The sequence below is a fragment of the Aethina tumida genome, chromosome 3 (genome assembly GCF_024364675.1).
Source record: "Aethina tumida isolate Nest 87 chromosome 3, icAetTumi1.1, whole genome shotgun sequence".
NCBI lineage: Eukaryota > Metazoa > Arthropoda > Insecta > Coleoptera > Nitidulidae > Aethina > Aethina tumida.
The window spans coordinates 28,954,490-28,980,527 of NC_065437.1; the positions used below are offsets into that span (position 1 = coordinate 28,954,490).

General features: G+C 29.8%; 1 protein-coding gene across 1 annotated transcript in view; it reads left to right on the plus strand.

Moving 5' to 3' along the window:
• The first annotated feature begins 781 nt into the window (after positions 1 to 781).
• The window catches only part of LOC109602068 (dopamine receptor 2-like), a 76,581-nt gene continuing 51,324 nt past the window's right edge, over positions 782 to 26,038 (plus strand). The window contains exon 1 of the mRNA XM_049964653.1: positions 782 to 1,941. Coding sequence (XP_049820610.1) covers positions 782 to 1,941 — 1,160 coding nt within the window. The remainder of the gene's footprint in view (positions 1,942 to 26,038) is intronic.

The following is a 26,038-nucleotide window of genomic DNA, read 5'->3' on the forward strand; positions in this document are numbered from 1 at the left end:
GACAATAATTACCAGTATTAACCAAAATATTAACTTCATTAATTAACGAATAATGGATTAAATCATTTAATTGAAACTATACATTTGGTAATATACTTGGATGATTATTATATTTAATACTGACGTCAATAGCCCTGCTCAATTACAGACATACTAATAATAAGTTCATTCATTATAGCTTACAATTGATTTTTTGTATTGTTAAAATGCAATCGATAACTATATTTAGAAAATCTTAAACTAATAATGTTATGATGTAACAATTGAAATAATTGTCAGTGCACATATTCGATGCGAGTAATTAGTTTCAATTGGAATGATGAATAAATTGCATGCAGTAATGGGCAATTTAAAAAAGAAAATATTTGTTCTATGTGTCATATGAGATTTTCAGTTTTTTAAGTTAATTGTACTATAATATAATGTATTTTACTATGACTAAAAACGCTTGAATTATGAAGAGACACTATATAATTAATATGTGACATTTTTATAAATTCTATAATAAAACAATGTGTTATATTAGTAATAAATTATATTAGTTAATTTTGAATGCTGATAAAAGAGTTTTCAATTATAATTAAATATTGTATTGATATATTTAAAATATTGTAGGAGAATCATATTACAAATAATAATAATTATCATTTTATTGCTTAAAAAATTGCTAAATTAGATACTATTAACCCGCCAACCATTATTCGTTTCTACCTGCAACTTCCAACTTGACTGACAGGCACTTGTTTTGTTTCAGAGATGGACTTGAAAAGACAGCGTAGCCATGAATGTGTCTGAACTTTACGAACGCACGGATTGGGAGTTCATAAACATAACAACGGCTGATATAAACTGGACCAACATTTCAGATCCGGAACGGGACGCCTGGGATCGTTGGAACTCCTTAATCCAAGATCATGTGGTTGTGGTGTCGCTCCTCCTGCTGTTTTCAATGACAACAGTGTTCGGCAACATGCTGGTTATATTAGCCGTGGTGCGAGAACGTTATTTACACACAGCTACCAATTATTTTATCACGTCGCTGGCAGTGGCGGATTGTTTAGTTGGGCTTGTGGTGATGCCCTTCAGTGCCCTGTACGAAGTATTGGACCATACGTGGTTTTTCGGACCGGATTGGTGCGATATATGGCGATCACTCGACGTATTATTCAGCACGGCGTCGATTTTAAATCTTTGCGTTATATCGTTAGATCGATACTGGGCCATCACGGATCCAATCACGTATCCCATGAGGATGACGCGAATAAGGTCAGCGTTGCTCATTGCTGCGGTGTGGATCTGTTCAAGTGCAATTTCCTTCCCAGCGATTGTTTGGTGGCGAGCCGTAAGGACTGAACCGATTCCACCATACAAATGCCCCTTCACCGAACACTTAGGCTATTTAATATTCTCCTCGACGATTTCCTTCTATTTACCATTGTTCGTGATGGTGTTCACATACTACCGGATTTACAGAGCAGCAGTCGCACAAACCAGATCGTTGAGACTCGGCACCAAGCAGGTGCTCCTTGGCTCCGGGGAACTTGAACTCACACTGCGCATCCACCGTGGAGGTACTTGCAAAATACCTGAATCCAGACATCTTTACTCCACTCAAGAAGACGAGCCTTTGACAGCATTGCAAAATAACGGACTGGCTCGTATGCCGTCAGCACGTCTAGGACCACACAGCAAAAATTTCTCGTTGAGCAGAAAACTGGCCAAGTTCGCGAAAGAGAAGAAGGCGGCGAAGACACTTGGTATTGTAATGGGAGTGTTTATTGTGTGTTGGTTGCCATTCTTCGTGGTGAACTTGCTCTCTGGATTCTGTCTGCAATGCATATGGCACGAAGAAATTGTCCTTGCGGTAGTCACGTGGCTAGGATGGGTCAACTCCAGCATGAATCCAGTGATTTATGCATGTTGGAGCAGAGACTTTAGAAGGTATGTTTGCACTCAAGTTTCTGTATGTAATGTAATGAATTTGAATATTATTTTGAGTGCAAGAATTTTCGTTGTTATTCGAAATATTTGTTTTGTTATTAAGATGAAATTAAATTTCTAAATAAATTATTACTGTTGCGTAAATTTCAGGACTTGTGTGATTATGATTCATCTATTATTACAGAATATATTACTTTTTTAAATTAGGTGTCATTGGATAAGAAAACAAAATAATATTATTTTTAGCTCAATTTTTTTATAATTTTTGTCAAGATTTCAATACTTCTGGTTAATATTCCATTAAGTTTTTTAATTCAATTTTATTATTTAGTTAGTTATTATTAATTTTGTATTCTACAGAAATTAGACTAAAGGAAAATTTTCAACCCGGATGAGAAATTGATTTGTCACTATAAATTGGATATATTCTATCCTGATCTGTTAAATTCTTAAATAATCAATGACTGCTCTTACACTATGTCTAACTTGCTTGTAGTAAAAAAATAATAATTAAAACTTAGTTTATGACCAATGTCCCAGATATTGAAGGAAATCGGTACAAGCGAAAGCTTCATAATACATAATGTTTGTATTTTAAAAAGTAAACAGAAGTAGACAATCAATGCATGAATATTTACTAATACATTATCATAATGTTACCTTTGTCAAGTTCTTGCTAATGCTATCAGAAAATATTAGTAAGTACCAACATTTACTTACTTTTATTCACAGGATCCAATACAGCATATTGTTGTAAAGAAAAAGTTTCATATTTTCAAAGAATTTCAATCCCTCTACCATCGTTACAGAATAAAAATGATATGACGAATTATTACAGTTTCTATCTATCAGAATTGCATTTGTAAAATTGCACCTGAATTTTTGCCATACAAAGCATTGCTCACCTGCATTTTCGTAAAATATTTTACAATGTAGAGAATGTATCCATTTTCCCCTATTTCAATATTTTAGTGTTAACAATATAATTTAATTTTCTATTATGGGCATCTTAAATTAATAAATATTCGTTTGTCTTAATATTCTAAGAGAAAAAGTGATATATAAATTTATTGATATGGACAAATTTTAATGAAATTTTAATAAAATGCCTGAAACAATAATCGAAACCCACAGAACCCGAAACTCATAAATACTGAAACTCCATGACTTTATCGCACATAACCAGCGAATAAAAATCCATAAATTGTTTTCATCCTCCACTTGGGCCCCGCGGAAGGTTAGCAGTCATTACTATAAGAATTTTCTGTCATCGACAGCCGAAGTAGTCACTTCGGAGACTTTCTTAGCGCGACAAAATTTGATTTAGGATATTCAATTTGTAGAGATTGCAGCCGTGATGTTCCGCTATTCAAGGTTATCACGGCGATTTTCACTGGAATATTTGGGACACGAACATGGAGATTATTATGAGAGACATGACCCAGTCGATATGTAAATTACATTTCATTTACACCGCTAAAATCGTTCTTATGCGTGTAAATGAAATCTCTTTATAGGAGATAATTAGAAATAAATCTATAATGATATCTGCTAAATAATAAATTAATTAAATGAATATGTGTACATATGGATTGGTTAATTTTAGGTTAAAGTTCAAATTATACAATACGTAACCATTAATAATTAAATTTAACAAACTAATTAATGTTTAATTAAGGAAGAGATCTCGTATATTACACATTACAAATATTTGGTTAAGTTATCAAACAACAGTTTCTGTTACTATTTTGACTGTTTGTTCCCAAAATTATAACTAAGTTTTAATGTGTCCTTCAACAATAGTGGAGATAATTCGGCTTCAAATAAACAGTGCTGCATAAGTTAGGGATGTTATTAATAATTTATAAACAGATTAGAAATCATTTATCGCTAAAAATATTTAATAAGTAAAATACTTACAAAAAAAAAAAATATTATTTTGTATTATTAGACATGGAGCCTTAATTAGTCGAATGTTCACCATTGGTTTCAATTATTGCTTGATACCTGTGTATTTTCTACTAAATTATAAACATAATCTTGAGTTATTTCCTCCCATAATTATGCAAAAATACCCGAAGAGTTTCTGGGGGTGGTACTGATTCGTAAGCCTTGTTTGTAGCATGTCCCAAGCATGTTCGATGGGATTGAGGTCTAGAGAGCATAGTGGTAGCTCCAAATGAGGGATTCCAAGCAAATTTCGTCTTCGTTCGACAATTGCAGCTCTATGTGGTCGGCGATTATCGTCGAGGAAAAAACTAATTCCCTCAAAACAGATTCCAGCACAAGTCATAAGAACTCCACCGCCAAATGAATGAACCAATTGGCATGTCCTTCGATTTTTTTGGCACCCCTGAATTACTGAACGCCATTTGTCCCTCCAATTAAGGATACTAGTAGCATCATAAAGCCGTAACACATCTTATTGTTTGTCGTTCAGCTACATCTTCCGAGTTCTGAAATCTACACGCAAGTCTAGTCTGAAAATGTTTGCAACTTTAGTCTGTAGGCGTTTTGAAGCCTTAATTTATGACGTGGCATATTTTTACTAATCACAAAGTCACTTAGAATTCGGTTTATTGCAATAAAAGTAAAACATGGAATGAACGTTTCGTGAGTATTTTTATTTACTTACTTATTTCTTTAGATAGTAAAAACGTAAAATAAAAATTGACCTCTTTTTAATATAAGTAAGTGACACGATTTAGAAAATAGGTACAAAGTCATTTTAAGTTAACTTATTCCGCACAGTGTACTTTTTCGGGCAGATTCAGGTGTAAATTATTTAATTAAATGGACAATAAATTATAAGATGTTCTTAAGATTGTGAGATCACGAAAAATTTATTATTTTATCTCAATCTACTATGTACAATCTAAGAAAAAACATTTTTATAAAAGACAAATTAAACGTTTGAATAATTTTTTTATCAAATTTAATTTATATTAAGTAAATATCTAGTCATGACCTTTATGGAATAAGTGGGAAAAAAATCAATTGGATATAAAATATAATGCCCCATGTTTTCCATTTTTAGTACCTGGTTTCCAGGATAACCGCACGATTGACGCAAGCTTAATTTGATTCTAAAAAAACCTGCGGTAAAACCGCCACAAACGTCCGGCAGTTTGTGCCACATGAAGGTTCACATCATTCGTGAACATTAGCAACACAAAATTGCGGGAGTCTCTCATGTTTACTTAATTACATGAAAAACTCATTGCTCTATATGTCAGTTTGTTTGCCGACTAATATTTTAATGTGATGTTTATTTAACGGTCTTGTTACAAGGAGAATTAATGTCGAGGATGTTGAATGAAATAATGCTCATAATTTAATTTATAATTTATTAAATTTATATTTAAAAATCAACAGAAAAACTGAAAGGGTAAAATTTAAATTTTAAATATGAATATTCATTTAAAAATATCGTTTTTAACCGAATAGAAGAATAAACAAGAGGTTTGTTATTATGTTTAAATAAAACTAAACTAAACAAACTAAATATTTGCATCATTGAAAAAATAAACAAATAAACGAACAAACCCAGAAGCCATATAATGATATGAAGATTTTTTATATGATTACAGTATAATTTTTTATTTTGTGAATTATTCAATATTATTTTATTCCTTTAACAATATTTGTAAGATAAATTTTATTTCTAAATTTCAGATTCAGTTTTTTAAACTTGAATATCATTTAATAATGAATAGTTTGCAATATTTTTTTAATAAACGTATCTTATTATTACGTATTAAAGATGATGGTTACAAATTTGATCTAAGTAAGTATTTTGTTTTTTTACAATTTGTTTTTTGTGCGCAAAATATCATTTATGAGATTAATGAAACGAGTCGTTTATTTATGTTAGTTAATTTATCAACGACATTTTTGAATTTACTTAAGTAAACAGTGGGTCTGAAGTTGATATTGATAAACTGATCAATATTCTTTAATTTTCTCAACAGTTTATTTTTAAAAACTCAATTACGTTTTAATAGTCATTATTAATAATTGCTGAATATATACGAATATATAGAAATTTCATAATTCACACATTTTTTACATTTAAAACAAACAAAAACTTTTTGTTGACAAATATACAATTTTCATCATAACTTCGGTCAACATTTTGAGGAACATCCCGGGAGACGACAGTAAAATTCATGAATAATTTCAAATTTATTCCGCCCTGTAGATACGCCTGACACAACACGCATCCATGTTTTATTTGAAAACGGTTTATGGGCATTTTTAAAAAAATTTGCCGTTAAATCAAAACCTTTAGTTCGCAAATAACAGACTTGGAGTTGTCATAAAGTTCAGGGATGGCAATACATTGCAGGGCCGAACATATGGTGCCGACATCTGAATGCTAGTCGGGCTAAGGATGTTGATCCTGGAAATCCTCGCTCTAACTGTTTTCACATTTTACATTATCCGAGGAAATATATGTTTGGGTTCGGCCGGGTTTTTGCCGGTGCATCTTTAATAAAAATGTAGGGGTGGAGTGAAAACTTTCCAAGGCATATGAAATTTTATGATAAAGCCGCTGAGAGTACAGTGATCCAATTCTCTCAAGTTCAGGAATAGTTGTGAAAATTGCGATTTCCCTTTAGAAAATAGGATTGAGGTTTACCAATTTACAGTAATAATGAAATTGAAACACGTGACACTGACACTGGTTTAAATTTTAAGAATAACAAAAAAGTATTTTCTGGCTAATAATACACCTATAAAAGCTCCAAACAATTTATGAGAAATGTTATTTGTTGAGTAAATTAAAGCATTCAATTTACAAACAACAGAGATCTAGGAAATTCACAAGGAAACTTCGGCTATATATTACCTAACTTGGTTGGTAGTTTATTTTAAAATGGTGTATACTGTCTCTTAGTTGAAAAGAGCTATTTGTCATATCTGAACTACCTTTCATAAGAAAAATACAGTTTGAGCAATATTATTTTTTTAATATCCATTTAAATATAAGCTTCACTGAGATAACGGATTAAACGACGATGATAAATTATGTGGATTTAATGTAAAAAATTATAAATGATACAGAAACTTAAACTTGACCCAGATCAATAACTTTGTCAGCAGCAGAGAAGCTACAAATACTAGTCAAATATGAAGTATTAAATATTATGTGCAAAATTCATAGCAACTTTTAAAAATGTTTGTCATAAAATTTATTAAAATAATTCATTTTTCTATATATTTTTTGAATTATATATAAAAAACTAAAACAAAATTTTAGTATTAGTTATATTTTCAAATTTATTTTCATTTATTGTAATTTAAAATTCAAATTGAAACTTGGCTCTTGTGAATTTTTATGTACTTAAACTAGATTGTTAAACGAAGTTTTTATGGCATGTTGTAACTGTGTTAAAGAACATTCACAAAAAAATTGCGAACAACAGTCGTATAGAAAAGAGCATCGCTCCCGGGATTAAGTGGTCGACTAGAATAAAGTCTATCCAAAACGTCCGATTACTATATGTCGACAACAAAGGGAGAAAAATTTAATGTGCTGGAAACTTTAGAGATTATAAGGGTGGTTTCTAAGAAGTTAGTTATTGTCAGATTGAATTAACGATGGACACACAACTTTTCATGTCGGAATTTTTAAATTAATTAAAACCTCTCTGCTTATACTTACAATTAGTTTATGGTCGTTGATGAGAAATTTGCCTGGATTTATGACAAGGGACGTAAAAAATTTAATTCTAAAAATCTGCTTTTAATTGCACTAAAAAAATTTCATTTAAAGATATGGAATGACGAATAGTTCTTAAACTTTAACGTTTTGGTTTATTTTGCTCATTTGCTTACCCTTTATGATTTTAATAAAACATTTTTGTTTTACAACGAACATTATGTTTCAAAACTTTCTTTCTGTCCTACTTTGGATTAAATGCAATTATTTTTTATTATTATTAGTAAAATGCCAATATTTGATTTTTATGTGAAATTCATCTCAAATTATTTTTTATATCTGTAATTTTGATCTTTAAAGTAAAACTGTTTTTTGGACAATGTATAACTAAGCACAATTTTTATTTGTTTACTTGTTTAAAGCTTTATCATTATTATTTTTCAAGTTGAACTAAATGCGTTTATTATACAGTCTTAAATCGATTTTCGACTATAAAGGCAAAACTGAAACGAAACTGTTTCAAACTGCACTTCAAGATGACAATAAATAACACTGCGTAAATAATTGTCCACTTATTTTATCCGTTTATTTAAAAAGGACCATTTATTTGGTCAAGTAATTTAGATCGAAATCTGGAATAAATGCGAATGCCACATAAAGGGGGCGAAGAATTTAAATAACGTTCTACAAACGAAAAAAAAAGAAAACATTCCGTTGATAATAGCATTATACGTAAAATGTGATAAGTTACCCTTATTTTATTAATATGAATGAGATTTTGTGAAGTGTGTTGTTAACTCGATACGGTTAGTCGTTATCGGAGGGATAAAAGGGAGTCGATTCTTTCCTTAAAAAATTACTTTATCCATGTTACAGCTCAACAAACAAATTAAGGTGATGTTTTCGTGACACTGCCAATTGATTGGATATCTCTTTTTTGATCGACGAAAAGTAAGAGATTCACTTTATCACGAAACGGTATCCATCATCAGTCGTTTTAAAGTGAAAATCGTTTTTTAATATGAATGACTGAACATTTGAGTCGTAGTTGGAATTATTTTAAAATTGTAACTTGTTTATAATCATAATCTTCAATTGCAATATTTTTTTGATCATGAGTAAACATACCTTATGAGTAAATTAACTCATCTTTATGAAATACTTATTAATATTTTATTAATAGCTTATCGCTCCTGTAAAAAATAATATGTCGTTAAGTTTAGTTCCTGGATCAAATATCCAATAAATTTTTATTAATATTCTAACATTAAGTTAATTTATTATCTAGAAATCAGTTCAAAATATTCATATAACATAATTTAGTTTATTAATTATTTTGTCGTCTCGGTGCATCAATTTTTGATAGCCTTGGAAACAAATTATTTTATGAAAAACTCTCTTACCTTAACTGTCAATTAATTATCGTCATTTCGAACGAATACATTGACATTCTTGATAGCACAATGCTAATAAACGACCAGTTCTAACTTTTTACATTTGCTGATAACAAATTTTCATCCTAATTAGAAAAGTTTTAATTGGATCACTCAGCTTTTCAAGCCCGGTATATGTATTAATAACTTCATTGAAATGAATTTTAAGCCCATATTTTCTGGGTTGTATATTTGATTTGTAAAGATTGGAATGTTCTTTGTTACGCCGAGTAGAATAGAGGAATTTATTAACGATGTCTGGATCTAATACAAAGAATATGTCGGGAATCTCATTGGAAAATGGTTATACTCATTCCCATTGAATAAATTCAAAAAATACATGATAAAACAACTCCGTTGTAACAAATTATATGGTATTATCATGTGTGTTTATGAAAAATACGTTATAATATAAAATGAAGAAAAAAAACTTAACAAGGCAGCCGCCTTCACAATCTGACTAGATAAAAGTAAACGTAAGTTGGGGTGACAACATGGTGACGAGAACGACAACGTGTGTGACACGGGATTCAATTTTCCTGACAAATAAGCTTCTAGTTAGGATTCTGTATTCCACAAATTTGTTGCGGGGACAATGAACCGAAGGAAATGCTAATAATTATATTCCAGATTACGCGATATATGGCACTAATACTGCAATCCCGAGATACGAGGTAATTTTCATAATAGAGTTAATTTTCAATACAGATGTATATCTTGACGTCGTTTAATTATTTACATTCTCATTACTCCATTGCAAAATTTGAAATCAATTTTATCAATTACAAAATAATATGATTGTTAAACAGATACAAAAATTTATTAGTTTTAAAGAGTAATTTGAAGGCTTTAGAGAATATACTGGATGTGGTTTAATGGATATTTACTTGTATCTAGTTTAACTCCTATGTAATAGAATCATTTACTGGAAACAATCTTGCAATTTATTTGGTAAGCAACACATTTACTTGGTTTCTTCAGGATCAATATATGTTAATTTCAATGAATACGCTTACATCTTATTTGATCATTTTTAATCGAAAAAATTGATGAGTATAAAAAATATTATTGAGTATGTATATGTGTAATATAAAACTCATGTTCAGAATTAAATATTAAAAGTGCTTTAACCACGAGAATTCATTACAAAGAAAATTTACATCAAAGATAAACAACATAATGTAATATTTTAAAACTAGAAAAGTAGAAATATAATATTTCTGTGTGTTTTTAAATTTAATTAACCTAATGTACATCACAAGTAATTTTAACATTTTAAAAAATATTTTTATAATAGAAATTTGAATGGTATAAATAACGTAACGTTGAAACTAATAAAGAAGCTATTATTTGAATGAGCTGAGAGAAGAGTGCTAAAGATAATCGTAGAGAATGGATATCTGTTTATTTTCGCTGAGCCTGCATCAAAATTGGAATATACTTTCTTTTTAATAGCAAAAATAATGTCATTTGTATCGAATGTTTTATTATAATGTTCAGATAATTTAATAAAAGTTTAATGTAATAACGAAGTTTACTACTTAGTTGTACTTTTTATCCTATAATTTCTGTAATAATTAGTCAAAGTATCATTTCCTCAAAGTACTACTTTAACACAAATTCAATTTAATATAAATTGTTTGAAAGTTTAAACTGGACCGTTTGTCGCTTCTTAAGAAAATTTTATTAAATTTTCTAATAAAAATTTAGGTACAAATTACTTTTTGAAATAGCACAAATGGTTCAAAGAGATGACGTGGACGTAATGTTTTAGTTTTTATTTAACAAAGAAAGTCACAGTCAAAGGCACGACAGTTAAACCGACTACAAGACACAAAATAATCCAGCTTTAACTGCGACTTTGTAACAGGGATACTTATTAATGCTCATATCAAAGGGAATCAGCAATTAGGGGTTGCTTGTATACAATCTGCGATTATTGTCTCTAGACAATTTCTCGGTTACAATTAGAAGAGCCTGAATCATATACGTAGATGATAGTTACCTGTTATAATACGTTTGGGATTGATCTATTGTTCAATGTTGAATGCAGTTTTAAAGACAGATCAAAACCAGATGTTTTCAAGTAAAATTACGTTTAAAAACCCAATCAAACAGTGCGGTAAAATAGAGGCCAGTAGACGTAAAATCAGCAATTACGGCAAACTGAATTAATCGAGATTTCGTTAATTAAGTAAACTGCTCTCGTTTCGTAGCTAAAAGAGGTCGAACATGTTGGAAATTAGGTGGTTTAATGAATTAAACGAATCCATCTGGGCAGAATATGAGAATCGACATGAAAAGACTGCGCCAGTAAATTAGCGTGGCAGTTTCGGCAGCGACATTTTAGCAAAATCAGATAAGCGGGGCCCGCGTGAGCGAGAACCAGTCGTATCGTTGAATCTTCGAGATAACTCAACGGATTACGCCGATCCCCCTGACTCACCCGGACCATCCACTTTGCCGAGGACTTACCACGCACCGTGGGCATAGCACGCTATAATTTCATGGTTTTTTAATTCGTTTTCATTTTTTAGTTCAATGCATTTGTACTGTTTTACTTTTTTATATTACTTTGTGATTAAATAAAAATTTATTACTAAAAGCAATCCGAAATATAAGAAAGAAACAATTTTTAAATTTTTAATTTGAGTTGCTGTATTTTATTCAGGAGAAACTTTTATTTAGATTTTTTTTGGACTGTTTCATTACTGCTCCCAAATTTTGTAATGAATTGTAAAATTCAGTTTTTAAAAATTAGTAGTTAGGAAACAAAGATTTCAATTGGAGATAACCTGAATAAGTAAGTAACCTTAATAATATTTTTATATTTTATACTTTATTTTTAAATTAAAAAAATAAACTGATTGTAAGGCAATTTTTTAGCAATTATCTTTTTTTTTTGTTTTCGATACATCAAACTTGTTTATTCCACGAAGTTCCAACTGGACTATTCAAAAACAATGTGTTTTCAATTAAATTTTATTGTTTTACAATTTCCAATTTTTTCCACTATTTTTTTATAATTTATAATCATTTTATTTGGAATTAAATTACCAAATAAAATATTTTAATATAGTATAAAATATTGCAATAATATAGAAGAACCTATTTTTGTTAATGTTTTGTTATGCATTTTAAAACCCACACATTTGTATCATCGCCTTTTAAAGTTTTTCCGTAGCAATCCTAAATCTGTATAGACAACCGGAAATTTCGTGATTCCGTGAATCGTTGTGGTGTCTATTTTAGGACTACAATCAAACTCCCCGTTTTATTCGGCATTCCAATCTTCACAAATCAAACATAAACCATCATTTTGTCCGGGGAAAATGCCACCTCAAAATTGCCTCCAGACCATTTCTGTGGCGAAAGTGCAATAAAACTTTTTTAATTGACGGGAATAGAGATAGAAATTGTTATCTTTCTAATTCCAATTTGCAGTTCCGAGCGCTGTTTAATAAAATGCTTACTATATCTCATACTTTTTTTCTATACATATAATTTTGGAATTCATCAGACATATTTTTTTGCGTTAAAATATTTTAACAACTTAAATTAGAGCACGTTATAAGGGAAAGATAAATCTTTAACGTATCTTAAAACCTTGTTTCCTTAATTTACAACGTTTCAGATTGTTCGTATAAGAAATACGAGAAACGTCAGCTTTTATTGAGATAAATGATTCTCGGTCTAAGATTACAATATATGATTGAAGTTTCAAGATGCGTCTTACGTTCCCCTTTCCTAAATTATACGTGTCATCAAAAACTTCTCATAAAATGTAACCACAATTAGGTTAATGAAATTTACGTTTACGTACAAAATGCCGTCATCGTTTATCAAAACTATAATTACCGAACCGACTTTCCTCAAACATTTGTATAACATCCATTCAGTGCTAACTATAAATTATGACATAGTGTGAATTACTTTACATCTATAGAAATTAGTGAACAATAGAAATTTTATTGTGTGAAATTAAATGGTACACTGGAGTGGTGTTTGTTGAGTCTGTTTCAATTATACAAATTAGAACTCGACGGTAAATGAACCGAAATGAAGTATAATAGTCCTTTTAGTCGGTTTATAAAATGTTATTATTTAGATTAAAATTAGCCAACCCTAAACAAAAGGGATACAAAAATCTACGTTGGTCGTAATCTTAATGCAGCTGTAAAATGTTATTATTCGTTTAAATTTTATAGCAAAATTATTTTATTATTTTAAATTCAAGATGCATGATATAGTATAGAAGTTTAATATCAAATCAATATGGGATCCAGTCATAAAAGGAAATGATAAATAAAAAATTTACGACTTCTACTACATTTAGAATGATTTTAAATCATAAATCTAAATCATTTTACGAAAAGCGGAATTTTCTGTACTACATTTACGATACAATTATTTAAGTATATTTACCTTATTTATGTATATTAAAATGTATTTAATAATTATAAGTCACTAATCTATAGCTAGTTTATAAAATAGCGAATGCGCATGTTAAAACTAGGGTGAGTTATCTGCAGATATTCGTACAGTTAATCCATTTAGTTTACGCATCCTTGTGTTATAGGTGTTTGTGGAGACTGCCACTTTTAAGGGTCTCCCTAATTAAATCCCCCAAATGGCTTGGCTTGATTTAGTCCTTATCGTTATCCTGGTAAGATTTAAATCTTAGGTATCCTCTTCTCATAAATTCAATTAATGAAAATGATCGTTTCTCCAAAAATTACCAATTTTAATCAGCACTTAACAAATAATTTACTTAAGCAGTGAACCTGTGTTTATAAAACTTGTACTAGCTATAATTATTAAAACTGAGCGCTGGAAGGATTTCATTAACATTCATTTTTCGCGTTTAATAATGATTCAACGTGGAACCAATGGCATTGAAAATACACGTTTTTATGTTTATTCACGAATATTGTTTCCAACTCCCACATTTGTGAAGATGTGTATGGAAGCAAAATTAAATAACTGAGAAGTTCTTAGAAAAGATAACAGAAAAAAGAGAAAACTAGATTATGTCTAGACTGTAACAAAGTACAACCGTTTTGAAAATACGATAGTCGCATATCAAATGCCAGAATGTCAAGAATGGAGACATTAAATAAGCAATTTTTGAAATTGAAACATGTATAATGCACACACACATTTATGTGTATTTTATATGACTTAATTACTTTATTAGATAATTTTGGTAAAATAAAAAATAATCAAAATATCATATTATTGCTATTTTAGCAATATTTATTTCATATTAAAAATTAAATATTTAATTTGTAATATGGTAATTGTGCTTTTAATTTACGAAAAATATCGAGGTTGGTTTTTGTAAAATTCTAATTTTGAGATTCGTATTTAATCTTAATAAAATAGCAATCGAAAATTACATGTTATTGACAGGTTAATGTACATTAATTATGGTTGCCAACAGCACAATTTCAAATGGAAAATAGAATTTGTCTGTAAAAGTGTGGAGAAGAAACAAAGTCTCCAAAAATATATAATTTTATCTTAAATACTAAGATAATAAGGATATATCTGATTAATTAATATTGTTATCTATGTAATGTAATTTTTCATACCTTAAATTATCTTTAACAAAGATAATATGAATATTTTGTTATATTTTGTGATAATTAATATTGTCGTCCCTGAAACAAGAAGGAAGTACATGATAACTTAGTATTTATTAATTATTGAAACAGTCATAATAAATTTTGTGATATATTTAGTGATATTTAAAAAGGGGTAATAAACAATGTAATTTTTGATAATCTAAATTATCTTTAACTGATAATGTTATTTCTAATAAATTTTAAAATAATTAATATTGACTATGAAGCAAATAGGGGGTAAATGATAATTTATTTTTGTTATGCTTTTGAAACAGACACAAATAATTTTGTGATATAATTACTGATTTTAAAATAATAAATACATAAAATATATAAAACCATATTTCGAATATCGTTATTTTTTTTCTGTTTCATAGACGACAATATTACATATATGCCGAAATATTATTAAACACACTATAACTCATATGTAAAGCAACTTTAATTTTAATTTGTTTTAATAAGAGTGTATGTTTAAATATTTATATTATTGTCAGTATATTTAACAATAATATGGTAATATCATTGTTTATTAGAGGGTTTAGTTAGGCATTTAGGAATTTCAAGGGTCAAAAGCTTTCCTTTATTTAGTATCTTAGCATATCCATTATTTTAAATAATTTTTAAACATTTTTTTTTTATTGATATAAGTAGTTTTTCATTCAAGTTTTCAATTGGATTGAAGTCTGTGCTTTGTGCTGGCAAAGATATTTCATTGACTTCTTGTCACCATGCTTCACGGTAGGTCTAGAGTACCTTTCAATAATTGGTCCTCTCATCCATGTAATGTTATCAGATTTGAATAATTGGAATCGACTTTTATCGGAAAACAAATTTGTTTTGCATTGTCCATCTCCCTAACTCACGTGTTCTCTTGCAAAAAGGCATCTTTGAGCCTTTTTGCCGATTTTCTACCATGAAAACCAGCTTCTTTTAATCTTAACTTTATGGTACTCACCTACACTGAATTTGTTTATTGATGATAGATTTTTTTAAATCTAAATCCACTGCAATTTTACTCTGATTTTCACCATTCCGGAACTTTTCTACATTTTTAGTTTTAAGAAACGGTGTCGGACACAGAAATAAATTATAAAATCTACTGTAATGAATATTTGGTTGGTTACTAATAACTACTAATAACCATGAAAATGAAGATATCCGTATATAAAAGGAAGTACAAAATATTTGGACACTTACTTAATAATTATAAAACTTAAATTAAAAAGAATCGTTCTATTAATAAATGATTATTTTTTTAATTTGTTGCTCTACATATGAGCTATAATATATATCACAAGTTAAATATTCCTTGAAAGCTTGATTATTTTGACTTCTTTTACAAATAAAAACGATCTGATATTATTTTGAAATTTAATGGAGATATATTTAAGATAAATGTAATACTAGGTAAAAAAGTTTCACCAGGAAATTTTTGTTTCATTCGTTATTTAAATAAACACACATTTTGGAAATCTTCCAAATATTAATTTTCGTGAATATTTTAGAAACGATCGCATATATCAAGTGTGAACTCCGGAGGCTGAAGTTATTTCTTTTGGACCGGTGGACCTATAGTAGCCAAAATTAACCAATAAGGGGCAGCTGTATGTTTACAAATCACTTAAACATTGGATATATGTCGTCAAAAATATTTGACAGTCTATCAAATATCAAATAAAAGTAAATCGCCCGTTTAACCGAAACATTTCACGAGCAAGATCATTCGGATAAAGTGTATGGAACCAATTATTCGACGAATTTATGATAAACCGTCGGCCAAGTTTTGGGGGCGGACGAACACAAAAATGATTTACGTCCTTTATATGCGTGCATTTTTTGAGCGTAGCAATGATGGGACGACGCCTTCGCCCCGAAATAGTTGTGTACGAACGAGGACACCGGGGAATGGGTCCCGGGACGAAATAAACAGCCAGCAGAGTTTGAAGGTCGCAGTCTGGTGCGATCGCGAGATGTGCCATCCAGGCGGACTTTTTGGCGCCGCGATCGTAGGCTCCTTGACCGACGCCAAATATGCGATGGTGCGGCATCGGCGTCCCTTTACTGCGCGCACATACGAATGCCGCGATTAACATAAATCTCACTATTACTTCTTCCACTTCGGGCTAATATCCCGATGTTGCTGTTGCTCCGCAGGAATTAACATAATCGCTGACTGTGAAAACAAGATACGGGAGATGCGTGAAGTCGAACAGCGTCAGCGTTGTTGGCGCGAACTCGAAATGGAGTCGGCCATAAATTTAATTGGGACCATGTGTTAGATTTAGTTTAATTGCATCTTGCGATTATCTCGCGTACTGTAAGGCGAAGAATTTGAATGTATAAAACGACAATACCCAAAACGCTCCGACATTATCATTATTACCTACTAACAAACATTTTCTTTCATACTTTATGGGTTCTTTTGTTTTTAAACAACTACGAACTTCTTATCTCAAGAATTACGCAATAAAATTTACAAACTTTAAACATGTAGATTCAGTTTTTATACTTCAGCAACATTTTCAGTTTACTAAAATTATTCTTATTATAATTATAATTATTGGAAAACAAGTACAAAAGGTTTTTCTTCATTCTCAAGTCCAAATGAAACATACACATTTTCTAACTTAAACAATAAGTTACCTTACTACATTTTGTGTCTTTTAAAGTACATCCTCTAAATTTTGGAGCTGGTGGTTTTGAGTGCAAATTTGTCTTTGAGGGCGGCCCCATACATGTTCAGTCGGATTGTTCCCGATTTTGCAACGTCAAATTTATCTCACGATAAAGTCAGACAAAAACTAAATCTGATCCAAGTTCTTGAGCAAATGGAATATTAAATGGTTGAATAATTCAATAGTGATATTGTCGAACATTTAAATTTTTCCGATTTAATATGAGCAACTCCGTTTCTGTCTCTAAAGAAATTGGGTGTGGTGACACTGTTACAGAATCACCTCCAAAAGTAACAGTTCGAGCCATGTTTTGTTTATGATATATCCCATTACCTTGCCGCCATGCCCATCTACGGTTCTTCAATTGATATAATAAGATCTGAACAAACATGCTCTGTGGGTAACCACATGCTCCCTATGTAACAGAGGATGTTGGAAACGTCTTCTGACAATAGACCAGATTCATGGAACCTAATGACAAATGATACACTTGCAGTACAGTCAACGTCTGTACGAAACCTGGATGAAAATAAGAAAATATGAGATTTCGTCTAGCAGAAATAAACAGAAACCTATCCTGACTTTTGATCATTCCAAGCACTACTTATTACACTTTGAGAGTGATACTTGACTACTTGTTGTTGTCTCATGTCCCAAAACTGAAATAATATCGGCAAAATCTTCAAAAAAAGCCTTCTATAAGCAAATTTATGGTTTTAACAGATCAACTAAAAAATGAACCGAATAAAATGTGTTTAAATCCGAAAAGTAAACTAAATTTATTATACAGTAGAAACTCCTTATTCGCGCTTCCTACACACGCGTTTTCACTATTCGAGGATTAAAAAAATTCGACTGTATTCGCGACTAAAGATTTCTTTATTCGCGGATCTAAATCTGAACATCGGTACAATATCCTTTGTAAACGCATCGTCAAATGCACTAATAATAAAGTAAAATAGAGCTTATGACAACTATGCCAAAAGTATGTTTTTAAATAATCATATTTTTTATAGTATTTTAAAGGATACTTTACTGATTAATTAAAAAAAATTAAATGGTACCTATTAAAAATGGATGTAACAGCGTATAAAATAATTTACTTTTGATATAATCAATTTATTCTTAGAATTTGTTTAATAGTAACTAATTATTGGAATGGTTGCGCATTCGCCATTTTCAACAACGGTTGTAAAAATGGTGAATGCAAAACAAAAAACTTAATTAAAATATTCAAATGAATTAGGATAAGATATTTGAAAACATAAAATTAATTACCTTTTGGATGTAGTTGTAATTATGCAATTTGTTTGCGCATTCACGATATTTAAACATTTATTAAACATCAAAATCATATTTTTTATAGTATTTTAAAGGTTACTTTACTGATTAATTAAAAAAAATTAAATGGTACCTATTAAAAATGGATGTAACAGCGTATAAAATAATTTACTTTTGATATAATCAATTTATTCTTAGAATTTGTTTAATAGTAACTAATTATTGGAATGGTTGCGCATTCGCCATTTTTAACAACATTTGTAAAAATGGTGAATGCGAAACAAAAAACTTAATTAAAATATTCAAATGAATGAGGATAAGATATTTGAAAACATAAAATTAATTACCTTTTGGATGTAGTTGTAATTATGCAATTTGTTTGCGCATTCACGATATTTAACAGCCATTTTTAACAACAGTTGTAAAAATGGTGGTTGCGACACAAAAAACATATTCAAATGAATTAGGATAAGATACAGTAAGCCTGAAGATAATTATTAATCAATATGGTTAAAAACTTCAATTAAATTGATTTTTTGTTTGTTTGATTTGTTCTTTATTTTGTCACCTAGGAACGCATCCCCTATAATCCCATATAAATTGCCATTTCATATACACGGTTTCTGTATTCGCGGCATATTTACGGAACATATAACCCACGAATAAAGAGCTTTTACTGTACTGTAAAATAAAATATTGAAAATATTGTTAGTCCGGAAAATTCAAATTACCCACTTCAAAAGACATGTAGTGTGTATTTTTTTATTAAACACGTTATTTTAAGCTAAATTTTATTTATTAATCTCGCAATCAGAACATTACTTTCGTTTTTATTTTCAGTAACCTTTATTCATACTATTATGTTATTAACCATTCGAAACGTCATATAAAGAACAAAGGACAAATTCAGAATATTTATTAGAAGTTTCTTAAGCGCTTTTTTTCTCAATTACAGTGCTCCTATTCCTAATTAAAGATAATTTAAAATTATGTAACAATTTGTTACAGAATTAAAATCAGTAGAAAAATTACAAAGGGGTAGATAAAATTGCTATTAAATTATTACATTCAATGGCAAAGTATGCAATTAAACAGAATCCTCATCAAATATGAATCGCACCAATTATAATTATGATTATATAGTTACATATTAATTACAATCAATATTATAGTTACATTAATTATATATTACACTAATTATAATTAATATCTAACTATTCTGTAACGAGAACAGTCCGGAAAGTGGTGTAGATCCGCCACCGGATTATAAGTTGTCCGCTACCGGTCGAGTAAATTCAAGACAGAAGTCGACTAGGTAGACATTGCGTGAATCGTCGGAACAGAAAATAAATCTTGAAATAAATATAGTGCAGCAAGAAATTAATTATACATTAACGGTCAGTGTTAGTGTTTGTTTAGGGTGCAATTATGTACAGTTGTGTTTTAATTTGGAGTTGAATTAACTGTTATTCGCACTAACAAATCACTAATAAGAATTAAAAGAAGTGTACAGCAAATAATAATTAACTTATTTTGAACATTCTTCATAGATGGATCAAATTTGAAATTGTTAAAAAAAATTTGTGTATATGTATGTAATCACAATAAATATTTCAAGCATAAATTTTCAAACATGTATGGCATATGCAGCTGCATTATTAGGGATTTGCAGAATGTGTAATGGTATTTAAAATGCGAGACATCATAGTGGATCAATTTTAGCACAGCAAATAGAATAAGTTAATATTGAATCTATGTAGATTCACATTCAATATCATTAGAGTAATTAGTGCAAATCACACACTCACTGAATTTAATAGGTGGTTTATAATGAATGGTAGTAACTGGAACATTTTACCTATTTACATTATCACATATTTAGGAGGCCAAAGACATATGCTTGAACAGTAAATGAAGAGAAGTGAAGTACTTTTAACATGGAATTTTTTATATACACTATCGCTCATATATAGAGCAACATATTAGAAAAAACATAATCATTTTATTAAAAGAACGATTGTTTTAATTTAAAATAATTTTATATTTATTAAGAGTCCTAACATTTTGTACCTCCCTTTATATACAGATATCTTTATTTATATAGTTTTTATATAATTTTATTTCTATGTGTGACATCGTTCCTTAAAGCTAAATATTCTTAGTGGTGTCCATTTATTGAACCAAATTAAAAAGCAAATTGTATAAAATTTCCGGAACAGTGAAAAGCAGAGTAAAATTTCTGTCAATATATATTTAAACAAATTGAGGACGATTTCCAATTTCACCAGAATGAATAAACTGAAAAGAGTTCCCAAAAGTAGTAGAAAACGCAAAACTAACATAAGCGTGGACAGGAAAATAAAAATGGATGCTGTTCGGGACCCTTTTATCAGGGCATTCCGCATAAATCAAGAAATAAGAAGCTGGTCTCTATGGTAGAAAATTAGGAAAGAAGTTAATTACTTCAAAAAATAGAGCAGCGAGACTACAGCTAGACAGATGGACAATGAGAAACAATTTTGGTTTCCGATGAAAGTTGGTTCCAATTATTCAGATCTGATGGCATTTCATGGATGAGAAGACCAATTAATGAAAGGAATAATTTCAAGTACACTAAATCTACTTTAAAGCATGGTGGAGGAGGTGTTATGGCTTGGGAATGTTTTTCTGGATTTTGGTATGCCCGCTGGTTAAGTTAGATGGTATAATGGATCATTTTGTTTATCGTGACACTCTGCTTCCATTTGCTTAAGATAACATGAGTTTAAGGTAGACCCTCCAGCATGGTAACGATCTGAAACACACATCTAAGTTAGTTAAAGGATGGGTCGCTTCTTAAGAAGAAAGTGTAATGTCTTGCCAAGTACAAAGGCCAAACCTCAATCCAGTGGAAAACCTTTAGGATGAAATTGGTCGAAAATCCATACAAATTTGAATGAACTCTACGAAGTTCAAAATTAATGGAAAGAAATATCGGACGATTATATTGAAAAATTACAAAAATCAAAGAATAAATGGTGTTTAAAAGTTGTTAAAGACAATGGATATGTTAGTAGATACTAAATAAAGGAAGGCTAAATGTACGTAAAGTTGTTTTATTTTATAGTTACTCCAGTTTTGAATTTTTTTCAAATATTAGTAAATATCTAACTTAACCTAATAATAAACAATTATATTGCCGCATTATTATTATCAAATATATTGCATAACTTTTATCAAGACACATTCATATGCTTTTCATATGAACGTTAGTGTATATCAACATTATCTTCGAAGTGACAGAATTTATATCCATTAAGTTCTCGAGTGGAACATACTTTTAGGCCATAAAAAATGAATGTTAGGTTTATGAATACCAGATAAAAAGAGTTAGAGAACTAAGAACAATAGACGATGAAATAAACATTTTATTCAATTTCTGCGTGGAATGAGGGTGCGTTTCTGAGAAGGAGAAAGTCACTCTTTTTTGTCTTGAAAGTGCGAGAATTTTGAAGTACACCCAACTAAAAGTTGCTCGTTAGGATTGCATCAGGATTACATACAAATGAGACTGACGAAGCAATTCCAAGGATGAGGGGTCCGTATCTAAATCCTGGCATCGGCTGAATCTGACTGAATTATTCCAATTTCTTTAGCTATTTACCTCTCGGAGATCCTCAGTTAGTCTTTTCACTTTTCTGGGTTTTCAACTTCTTCCTTTATTGAAAATAAAATACAAATCAGCCAAAGCGTACGGACTAAATTAAATTTCATTTTCTCATGCGGAATAGAATAAAAAGTTGCCAATGCTGAATAGGCAATATGAAATAACCTTAAGAATAAAATTTACGACATTTAGTTGGAATAATGCAAAATTTACACAATATATTTTATTTAGAATTAAGAAAGATGTTACAAAAAGGGGATGTAATTTAAAACTACACGAAATTGAAACGTCTGAACGGATAAACTCGGAAGCAAATGCATCCCGTAGTTTTTGCTTAATAAATCAGGCGGGTGCAGGACTGTATACCGGATTTTTTTCATTTAAAATCGCGACAATTTATGGAACCGAATTCTCGGCAAATTCTCCACTATATCGATTTTCTCCAAGAGTTTTAAAGCTACCCTCTCAAATGCACCGCAAAAAAAAATCCATTTTATAATTGAAATTTAACGCGACTAGCATTAAATCGTTTGTTTCGAGGGTGGATTTTCCTCACTTTTAACTAATAATGGTTACTAATTTTTATACAATCTGTTTTTGTTTCAGGTAAGTTCCGACAAACTAATTAGAGTAGAAGGTAAGAGAGACGGTGGTAATTCTCCACTAAATTTACAATTAGGAATAAGGACATGAAATTTAATTTAATAACGGTTAATTATGGTGTCTTCCGCATGCATTAACTGGTTCTAGAATGTCAACTACCTACACGAAATTTGTCATCTCGTACTAATCCTAGTGTTATCCCAAGTACGCTGCAATTGTACTAAACTGTGCTTGACCTTCGCATATCAACTTATGCAGATGAGCATAATGCAATTGAACTATTAATCTCAATTATTTCTCGTATATGCAGACAAAAAAAAATACTAACAATATAAATATATTTTTTAGTGGCTGTATACGTATTATATGAAATATGCGAATTTATTCAGAAAAAATATATTATAGTTTCCCACCTGAGAATATGAAACACATTCTGCTTATCCAAGTGTGACTCACGTTTTGTCATATATGAAACACGTGTTTATTAATGTATTCGTGACCCGTCTACTAAATTTTCACAGTATTCTTAGAAACATACAGTTTTATTTTAGCTCAGTAATTTTAACCTTTATTTTCTAGACAAAATATAACTATAAAATAAATACTTAATTTAATGTTTTAATTATACATATTTTGTCAGTATTGAGTTAGTATCTTGAATAGGAACACTGAGAATAGTTTGAATCTATGAAGAATCACTTTGCAGGCATATTACATTAATATTATCTTCTAGATACCTACTAAGAACATTATTTATGTACTTACAAACTGTCCCAAATTAATTTACTAGTGTTCAGCACTAAATTTGTCTAAACGTTGAACATACAAACCCCATTTTAATTTTCATAAGGTTTCTGAAATGTTTAGAATAATCAACTATTAGTAGATTTGGAGAAGTATCTTTTTTTTTTTGACAATGAGTCGAGTCAAAATAAAAATTAAGCTATATTAAATTAATAATTTATTATACATTAGAATATTTTTAAGTGAGATATGAGATGTTTCTTATAAATTTCGAGATATTTAATATAGTTGTTTGTTAAAGCTCCTAATATGATACTATATATAGAAATTTTTTATTAACTATCTTAACCAAGCTAGTAATTTTCTCTTAAAGAAAATATTTTTTTTATTTTTATCGATATAAAAGTGTCAATATTATACGACTTGGTATACAGGGGTTTTTGGAGTAAAAAAATTCAAATATGTTAATAAATACCATACATAGGAATTTTTTTATTAACTATATTAATCAAGTTAGTATTATTATATTAATATTTGAGTGTGTGGGTGTAAATATTTTTGTTACATACATAATAACACTAAATATATAAAAATTTTCCAGAAATATCTTAGCTAAAAATAATTGAACATGTGCAAATTTTATATTTTTATTTCATGAATACAATTTATCTTTAAAATATCCAACTTTCCAAAAATATACTGAGTGTCTTCAAAATGTCTGTCTGTATATATAATTTTTAAATTTATATTTAAAATATTCTGCCTTCCAAAAATATATGGGGTGTCAAAGTCAATAATTTATTTTATTTTTTTTAGTCTTATTGATAGAAAAGTGTCATTATTATAAAACTTCGCATACAGTGGTAAAAAATCAAAATATATTAACAAATCTGATATATGAAGTAGAACGCACCACATACCACATAATACATCGTACATTTGCAAACCGCTAACTTTTTTGCCATTTACTGTACATGATGGCAATATTTATTTGTCTACGTATTCCATGTAAAGAAATATACCTCGTTAATGTCATTAGTATCATCTGTTTGACAGAAAAATCAACACGCAATAAAATGAAAACGAAAAGATCTGATTTTTATTAATTATTCAAAAACATTTCAACATGTTTAACATAGTTAAAAACGTTCGAAAATAATATTTTGGAAACATGTAGCTTTAGAAGTCTATTAACGAATTCTAAAAAAATTGTTTGGTTCGCTATTTTCAATAATTAATTTTTTTTATTTGAATGTTTGAACTTTTTACTGGGTTAATATTTACAGTTTTAAGGTTAACACGTAAAGTGGACTGTCGCATTGTAATGTAACACAGTCGAGAATAATTTCAAAACTATTTTTTTATACATTAATTTTGGGCGAAATATAATATAATTTTCATCTGACTTCTAATTAAATATACTTGTAAAATTTATAAATATGTACTTGAACATATAAGTTATTGAAGAAATTGGTTAATTCCATAATTATTACACACACTAAGATATATTAAAATGACGAGTAGTTTTATGTTTTAATTAAATTGTATCCAATTGAGAATGTTGCGAATTGGATTTGCACATGCTTAAAAAAATTTATAGAAGATACAGAATTACATACTTCATGTAAAAATCCCAGTCTTATCTAAATATAACATAACTTATCTATTAAAGTCTTCAATTGTATCATTCTGTCAAACCCTGAGAAAATGGTTTTGCCTAGCTCAAACCTGGTCCGGTTCAGGATGGTGTGACCAGTAATTCAAAAGAATAAACCAAATAAACCAATAATATGAAAAGCAATAGAGAAAAATAGGAAACCGGGCAGCGAACCATAAAGGTCGAAATCTCCACAGGCCCGAGCAAATGTAATCCGAGATTAGACCTCGTCCTGCTGTCTCGGATAAGAGTCGCGTACTGTGGCGGAATGATCGTCGCCCCCTCCACCAAAAAAGGGGACGTTTTGGCTTTCTTTGTCTTTAACTCGAATACAAGCGGCGATTTATCCTGTTTATCACACACGTTTCTCCTCGTTTTGCACTTTTTATTCATTAGACATTAAACGGTCCTGTAAGTGGATTTATGGCAACCGGTTCCCCTCTTTATTGAATGTTGATGTGGTATGTATCATCCGGTGATTCAATTTTTTTGGGGGAAATTAAAATATGATGTTGTGGCAAATCCGAACATTTCTTTGTTATATGAAATTCCTCGAAATGAAAGTGTTATGTGTGTATTTTGAACTGTATTCAACACAATGCTTTGCGTGAGTATTTAAATTTTATTTGCCGTCAAAGCAGTAATAATAAATGTAGTACGGTATTTCTGGACCGGAGGTTGCAGTAGTGTTGAAGATTAAATTCAATCCGGCTACATAAAATAGTCTGACCTCCTTTCTGAGTTAAGCTTATCAAATGCAAAT